Below are 9,281 nucleotides of genomic sequence, written 5' to 3'. Positions count from 1 at the left end.
GAAAATATAAATGATAAACCCTAACTAGGTATATATGAACTAAAAATATATCTTATTTGGACTACTTTGGACTACTAGTGTTATCTAGGAATTCCGACGAAAGTCTTTCTCTTTCGTCTGTAATTTTGATTTAAATATTGAATGAAGTGAAATCACGAATTAAAGAACAAAGAATTCAAAGAATGATTCCGAAGAAAAAAGAAAGAAATGGAAGAACAAGAGTGGTACGGATTCACAAAATTACGTGGATAAGAACTAAAAAAAAAAAAGAGATATTGAAGTAGTTCTGATAATTCACGAATATTTTTATTTTATTTCAATTCAGGGTTCTTAGTTACTTTAAACTGAATAAATTTGAGCGATGGGATAAGTAAGTCATAATTCATTGGTTGATTGTATCATTAACTATTTCTTTATTTTTTTGTTTTGGTGCGAGGGACTTATCATGAATCCAATTATTTCTGCCGCTTCCGTTATTGCTGCTGGATTGGCCGTAGGGCTTGCTTCTATTGGACCAGGAGTTGGTCAAGGTACTGCAGCGGGACAAGCTATGGAAGGGATTGCGAGACAACCAGAGGCAGAGGGAAAAATACGAGGTACTTTATTGCTTAGTCTGGCTTTTATGGAAGCTTTAACAATTTATGGACTGGTTGTAGCATTAGCACTTTTATTTGCGAATCCTTTTGTTTAATCTTACAAAGAAAAATCTATATCTATTTATTATTTCTTTATTTAGTGGTATTTTAAAAAATAAAAATAATAGAATAAATAAAAAAAAAGAGAGATAATTATTCTATCTAATAATTATTCTTTCTATAAGAAAGAGGAGACCATATGAAAAATATAACCGATCCTTTCCTTTCCTTGGGTTATTGGCCATCCGCCGGAAGTTTTGGGTCTCATTATTAATTATCAAATTTTTTTCGTTTTTTTTTTTTACTCAATTCATATATTTCGACTTCTTTCTCTTTCAAGAAAATTAGGTTTATTTTTGAGAGTTCTTTTATTATTTTTTTTAAAAAAAGAATGCTTTGATTTTGAATAACCCCTTCTTTTGTTTCTTTTGAGTTTGTTCTTTCTTTTCTTTCTTTGACAACTCTAAAACATTTCTTTTTCAATTTTATTAATTTTCTTTTGATTTCTTTAAAAATAGGTTCAAAAAAATGAAATTTGTTTTCGGGGAGAACCAAAAGGAAGTTCAGTTTCCTATACAAAGTGGCCGGCCATATTAGTGGATAATGGGCCTCACTTTTTGCAATTTGTCATTTTGTCATTTCTGCATCTCATTTTCTCAAAAACGCCAATTTTCCAATTCAACCATTTAAATGTCAATTCTAATTATTTAATAACTAAATATTAAATATTAAATAATATTGTCAGTTAATATATTTATTAATTGGACATATAAAGTCCCTTAATTAATAAATAAAACCTTGAATCTCTTTTCTTCACAATTTTTCCCTTGCTTAGTGAATATTCATAAAGTAGACATAGTCTAACTTTAGAATTATAATTGATTAATTAAAATCAATTAACTAAGTCTTACAAGCAATATGGTCTCAACTAGTATGGGAACCATGGGCCTATATAACCAATCTTCCAATAAGTCGAACCGAATTACCAAGTAAATTCCCTAACTTATTAATTCCTTATTGAATCCACACTTAGAACTTAGAATTGCACTCCCGGTTATATAGAACGCTCCATATGTTCCACGATATAGATACGCTATTAGTTATCCATTGTTATAATCCTAATTTGATCAATGACCCTCTAATAGATGATCTACATTGAATAGGAACTAAATTACCGTTACACCTTCAATGTATTTTATCCTTAAAACACTTAGCTCCGTATAAATAATATTTTAGCGAAGTGAAATGAGATCTCAACCATTTACCTCTGTTTAGCCAAGCTCGAAGGATATCATCGTTTCACTTCTAAATTCCTATAGAAGTTATAGACTCCATATTTATATTAGCGCTCCCACTCAATTATACTATCATGTTCCCAAAATGTACGTATCACTCTGACTGTTCAAAAGTAGGCTTAACTATCAAATCAAAGAACATGTATAACACTCTTGAGATCGAACCTAACCATATCAGGATTAAGATCATTTGATCTAGGATCAACAGGTGATATTGAATTGAATAGATATTACGGTAAATTTTAACAAATCTAATCAAAGTTCAATATCGGTCCCTTCCGATGTATACTCCATACATCCGATGCTGGTAAACTTTGCCAATGCCATGGAAATGACATAACACTTATCCAAGGTGTAAGAATACCTATCGCTGATTACAAATTATGAAGTGTATTAGAAGAGTTAGATTCGGTTTTTAATCAATTTTGGTATTTTTCATGAATTTACTTAATTAATGCTTAAGTTAAATATGAAAAATAGATAAGTGTTGTTAAAATAGTAAAATGTATTTTTGAAATACCATTTACTGTCTATGATGTCAAAAGGAATAGGTTTTATTATTTATTAGTTGCTGTAGGTATTTATTATAATTATTGGTGATTAATTAACTATTTATTTGGACTTTAATAAGAATAAATGGTATTTTAGTAAATTTTACGTAAAAATGTGTTGTATGAATTCATGTTTTACGTTAAGAATGTTTGTTTGAGTCCATGCAATATGTTTGTGTGAATCTAAATAATAAATGCTTATGTATGGTGTGTCATGCAAGCGAAATGGACCTATGTGTTACGTATTTTTACGTAAGTTTCTGTATGAGTTTAGAGATTCATACTTGAATGTATTTTGAGTGTATTGTTGTGTTAATGAATGTCTAGGATCTTGTTCTCAACAAGGAAATTCGTTGAGGTGCTCGAGGTAGCAAGTGTGGTCTTAGCAACTGAGGTAAGAAGAGTGGACATCTGTGCACAGGGTGTATGTTATGCATACAACTTGGGTTGGTTTGCTATTTAATTTGATTGTGTTATGATTTCCTTATATATTGTGAGCATCATTAGCACGAGAATAATATTAGGGTCTTGCTGCTTGTGTGAGCATAACACTTGCAGGTTATAACATTATCATGGGTGAGTACAACTTATGGTAATTAATTGCCCTGTTGGATGCCAAGTGTGAGAATAACACAAGGCAGGGTAGGTTACCTCATGTCTGATCAACATGAGAGAATAGTTGATTATCGTATGTGAGTATAATGTGCGGTATGAGACTTGATGTGTGCATGTGAGAACAACATGCGTTGTGGATATATTTATGGAATGTGAATTACTGTTGATTAATATAAAAGAGCAAATTATGTCAAGTAACTAGTTAGGAGGGTTATGTCCTACATAGCTCTTCTTACTGGGCGTTAGCTCACGGGTACTCTGTGTGCAGGTAAGGGTAAGGCTAAGCAGTGAGAATGAAGAGCTCGAGGCGTGGACCGCATGTTAGGGGGCTGGCACAGTATTTTGCTTTTAATGTTTTTAACTGCTAAACATTTTGGAACTATTATTTTGACTTAACTAGTTCTTATTTAAGTTTACAGTACTAAAAGTATTTTGTTTTAAACAATGAGATCTCATGCTTGGATATTTTTCAATAAAGCAGTATTTGATTGTCTTTATCTTATTAAATTGTTTTATACGGACTATCCTATGTGACATCTCGGGAAATCGGGGTGTTACAATATGGTATCAGAGCCTTGACCCAGCCGGAAGTGTGGTCGACGAGGACGTCGGACCCCGTAAGGGGGGTGATTGTGACAGTCAGTAGTCCCGTGATCCGTAAGGGGAAACACCGGGTAAGCTGTGCAATCCCACACCGCCTGGGGAAGGTCAAATGGGATGATTCTGAGACTGTGTAGGTATGGGACTACACAGTTGAAGAGGGCTTAAATGGATTGATTGGTACTACCTATGTCAACAAGGTGCATCTTGTTTTTCGGTAGCCCATCTCGAAAGAACTCCATAGTTAAGCGTGCTTGGCCTGGAGCAATTTCAAGGATGGGTGACCTCCTGGGAAGTTTTCCTAGGATGCGTGCGAGTGAGGACAAAGCACGCTGAAAACACTCGTGTTGGTCTGTAGGGTCAGTCATCAGTCCATGAAGCAGCCAGAGTGACGTACTCGTGTATAAGAGCCATTCATTCCGTGGGTGTAAGGACCCAATGGAGGCTTGAAGCGGGGACGTTACATCCTTCGAGCTTGGCTAAACAGAGATAAATGGTTAAGATCTCATTTCACTTCGTTGAAATATCATTTATACGGAGCTAAGTGTTTTAAGGATAAAATACATTGAAGGTGTAGCGGTAATTTAATTCCTATTCAATGTAGATCATCTATTAGAGGGTCATTGATCAAATTAAGATTATTACAATGGATAATTAATAGCGTATCTATATCGTGGAACATATAGAGCGTTCTATATGACTGAGAGTGCAATTTCAAGTTCTAAGTGTGGATTCAATAAGGAATTAATAAGTTAGGGAATTTACTTGGTAAATTCAGTTCGACTTATTGGAAGCTCGGTTATATAGGCCCATGGTCCCCATACTAGTTGAGACCATATTGCTTGTAAGACTCAGTTAATTGATTTTGATTAATCAATTATAATTCTAAAGTTAGACTATGTCTAGTTTATGAATTTTCACTAAGCAAGGGTGAAATTGTAAAGAAAAGAGATTCTAGGTTTATTTATTAATTAAGAGACTTTATATGTCTAAATTACTAAATATATAAAATGACAATATTATTTAATAATTAATTTTTAGTTATTAAATAATTAGAATTGACATTTAAATTGTTAAATTAGAAAATTGGCATTTTTGAGAAAATGGGATTGAAAAATGACAAAATGGCAAAATTGAAAAGTGTGCCCCATTATCCATATCATGGCCGGCCACTGTGCAAGCATTTTACCATTTATATTTGGGAAATTTACATGTGGCACCTTAATTTACATGTAATTTACAAATTTAACGTTGATTTTCTTATTAGAAATAATAGCTTGTGATTTAACGTTTATATATAATATTGATGACGTTTTCCTTAAATCACGTGAGATTCCTTTCATTCTACTACATATTACTTCAATTATTCACACACTATTTAATAAAAGTATTTTAAACAACATAACACAATCTAAAAATGAATATATACTTTTAAAAGTAACTCATCAAAAAATTAAATGTTACATATATAGGATATTTTTATTTTAAAGTGGATCATTTTTAAATAGTAACCAATTGGTATCTTATCGACATTTCATAACCAATTGGTCTTAAAAATATGCATTATTTATATAAAAAAATATATATATTATATGATACTATATGTCAACTATAAGCTTCTACAATAAACTTAGTTACTAAAATATATCTTAAATAATATTATGAAATCATAATATAATTTTTAATTAACAGTTACTAATTTAAACATTTACAAATCTCGCTAATAAATTATGTAAGTTATTTTATTTTATTGTAACACATTAGTTTCTTAAATAAATAAAAAAATAACACAAATGTTGCTAAAAAGAAGAAAGTAATGTGAGAGATTCTTAAACAACATAATATAATTTAAAAATAAACATGTAATTCTAAAAGTAACTAAATAAAAAAGTAACCAAAATGTATATGAAATTATTTTTATGTAGATATTTTCATGAAAAGATAATTCATTAGTATCTTATTGATCTTTTAAGTAACTAAAATGTTGTCTCTTTATGCAAAAAAAAAAATAAAAAAGTAAAAATATATATTTTTTTTATATATAAAAAGTAATTTATTGATATCTTATTGGCATCATAAACAATTAATTATTAAATAAATATGTTATAAATTTTAGTAATAAACTATGTGGTAAATTCCTTATATAGTATCTTTGAGTAATTATCAAAGTTACACTATAAAATAAACTTGTTTCAATATTACATTGTAACTTTTAAATCTAAAATAATAAAACATTTTCTAATAATTTTTGGAAATTAGTTGGTATAATAAATTTTGTGTAAGTCATTTAGTTACACTTTGAATATTAAGTAAAAAAAAATTACTCTTTGATTCACTAAATATTAAAGAAATTAAAATGATGCTTTTGTTTTATTTTTTTATTGACAAAAAATACATGTTTCTCATATATTAAAATGATCATTTTAAAAAATAGATTGCAATAGTATTTTTTTGAGACAAAATAATTAGTAGTGTAATTAAAATTCTTTTTTAAAACAAAAAGAGAAAAATAAATATTGGTTTTTTTTTTAAAAAAAAAGGTCAATGTTAAGTGCAATGAGTCAAGTGCATGCTATTATTAATAGTATATAACTGAATACATAATACATATACAAGGTATTCTTGCTGACATGGAACGTTATATAATAACTAATTATTTGTATAATGTCATTTTTGTAAATAAATTGTTGATTATGTATATTATTAAAAAAATCCCTTTATATTTTTCATTATTTTAATGCCATACAATTCTAACCTAAACCTAGATGGCTTTCTATAAATAGAAAGTGATGGCTTCTGGAAACTATGTGAATGCATCTTATTCTTTTTCAGAGAAAAACCTAAGCCTCACAGCCGCCACTCTTCTTCTCTTCAATTTCGAAATACCCTAGTGATTGAGTAGTGCCCACACACATCAAGTGGTATCTCAATCATAGTATGGAAGATTGTGAAGAATCCATCAACAAGAAGGAGAGAAAGAGACCAGGTTCAAATCTTGATTATGCTCTGCTACAGAAAGGAATCAATGGCTAGAGATCTGAACGGAAGGAGTCATTATATTCTGCTGCACCCAATGTAAGGTTTCCTAAACTTTATATGTGTTTATTTCATTGTTTTAGAATTCATATTAGGATGTTAATGAAACATACATGGTAGTAAATCTAGATCCTGTTAAAATATTTCCTACAACTGGCACCAGGGCCATTGTAATGATTTACTTTCATGAAATATGAATTAAAACGATGTTATGTGTTGATTTGGATGGTTTCATGTGGTTTATGTGTTAATTGATGAATGTATGTGTTGTACAGAACCTTTTTCGACGAATAATATTTTTTCTGTTTTTGAAAATATTTTATTTGGATTCCTTGTGAAAAATTAAGCAATTTTCTTTTTTTATGGAACTGGATTCCGATAAAAATTGAAAAAGTTATGAATTTTGGAAGATTGGAAGCCATGGCTGTCGAAGCTAGGTGCACACATGCCCCAGGTGCTTCGGACAAGCAGGAGACGCGCGCGTGTGCTTCGGACAAGCCTTGTCTGAACTCGTGCGTCACGCCCACTTTCACCCTGCACCCGCCCGCCTTGCACCCTGCAGATGCCGAGAAACCTCGGCTGGGTGCCCTCTGTCCGCGCGCGCCCGAGGCTGCATGCAGCCTTCCTGGGCTACACGTGCAGCCTCCTGGGCAGCCACGTTTTTACCAACCCAAAAATACGATTTTGTGGAAATTTTTCCCAAAATTTGATTTTTTCCAATTTTAAAACCCTAAATTTAAAATAAAATATTATTTATAAATATATTTGAACTTAAATATCATATTTTAAATTAATAATATTTATTTTTCAATAGATTATTATTAATTTTGATATTTTGATGTTTAAATTTAAAAATTGATTATTTTAAATTTTAAATTTTAAAATATGGTCAGATTTAAAAATTTGTTAATTTATTTAATATTTATATATTATTTAATTATAAGATTAGATATTTTTCATATTTAACATATTTTAAATTAAAAGATATCTTTATCTTTTTTATTTAAAATATTATATTAAAATTATCTTATATAACAAATTAAATAGTTAATAAATTTGAAATTAACCTAGATATTTTTATAGATATTCTAACCATTTTTATTTTTCAAATTCAAAAGTTTGTAATTTTGTTAAATATTTAATTATTTATAAATTATAAGTTTAAAAATGATATTTTACTATTTTATATCATTTTACTTATTAGATATTTATAAATTATATTTTAAATATTTAAATAACTTAGATATTTTTTTAGAAATTTGAATATTGCTTAATTTGAGATATTTTGACATATAATTATGGTAATTATTATTTATTTATTATTTTCTAACCAAATCTATTTTAAAATTAGTTTATTTTATTATTTTAATTAAATTATAAGATTTGAAAGTGATATTGAAGATTTTTTTTTTCAAATCATTGATCTTATTAGATATTTAATTTAATTTGATAAAAAATAATTCAAATAAACCTAGATATTTTAAATTAGTTTTCATTTTGAACTTTAAATTTTGAGTTTTTTTAAGGTTTGTTTTAACAACCCTAAATTTTCAAAATTTAGTTGGTTAGTTTAAGAATAATAATTTAATTATATTAATATCTTATTTCACATTTGTTACATGGACAATGTTTGTTTAATTTTTATATTGTTTATTCAAATTTTTTTAACAAACCTATTATTTATTTGATCTAAATTGTTATGATTAACTTGTTGACAGATCCAATGATCTGATTTTAATCATAGTCCAATTGTCAATAGATCTTATAAATAATTTGTAACAGGTAAATTTTGTACTTCTTTCATCTGTGTAAACCTAGTAACATGATAGGGCCCATCCAAATCATTTTACCTGTGTGAGTCTATATGTTTGCTATTGGGCTTAGATGCATATAGAAAGCTCATTTAAGTTTTTACTAAGTAAATGGACTAGGTTGCTAAAATAAAATTTGACATAAGTAATTTTATTTAGGCCCAATAAGTTTTGGGCTTATTCAATGTATAACAATTTTTTATTTAAAGGTCAAATTCCTCTCTTTTGGGCCTTGTGTGAGAGTTGGGGGCCAATAGAAGTGGGTACGACATACTGAACCCAGCTCCCCCTCACATGAACTACCCCAATTGTGAAGGCTCATTTGCCTTATTTAAATAATTGTATTAGGTTAATTATATTAGTCTAACCTAATTAAAATTGAATTAGCAACATAATTAACTTTTAAAATATATGAAATTTATTTTTCATTTAATATTTTAAAGTTAATTTTAGAAAAATACTTAGTTAATGATCTATATTCTAGATAGTTATTTCTAGTACTAATTATATTTTCTAATATTTAATTAGGAAAATATCATAGATTGTGAAATTAATTGTTAATTTTGGTACAATCTAAGTTAAGTATATTTTTCCTAGTATTAAACTAGAATTAATAAGTAAGTCTTCTCTATACTTAATTATTTATTTCTTGAATTTAATACATTTAATTAAATTGAAAATTCAATATCTAAGTTGATTTTCATCATGATACTTAAATATTGTTATTTTCATGATATT

The 9,281-nt window shown here is 28.6% G+C and overlaps 1 protein-coding gene across 1 annotated transcript; it reads left to right on the top strand.

The window, feature by feature from the left end:
• The first annotated feature begins 301 nt into the window (after window positions 1-301).
• LOC133037250 (ATP synthase subunit c, chloroplastic) lies at window positions 302-706 on the top strand. The gene has a single exon (XM_061114165.1). It carries the CDS (start codon window positions 446-448, stop codon window positions 689-691), a length of 246 nt encoding a protein of 81 aa, XP_060970148.1. The 5' UTR covers window positions 302-445; the 3' UTR covers window positions 692-706.
• The last annotated feature ends 8,575 nt before the right edge of the window (window positions 707-9,281 follow it).

The sequence above is a fragment of the Cannabis sativa genome, chromosome 4, assembly GCF_029168945.1.
Source record: "Cannabis sativa cultivar Pink pepper isolate KNU-18-1 chromosome 4, ASM2916894v1, whole genome shotgun sequence".
Taxonomy (NCBI): Eukaryota; Viridiplantae; Streptophyta; class Magnoliopsida; order Rosales; family Cannabaceae; genus Cannabis; species Cannabis sativa.
This window is presented reverse-complemented; position numbering and strand designations above follow the sequence as displayed.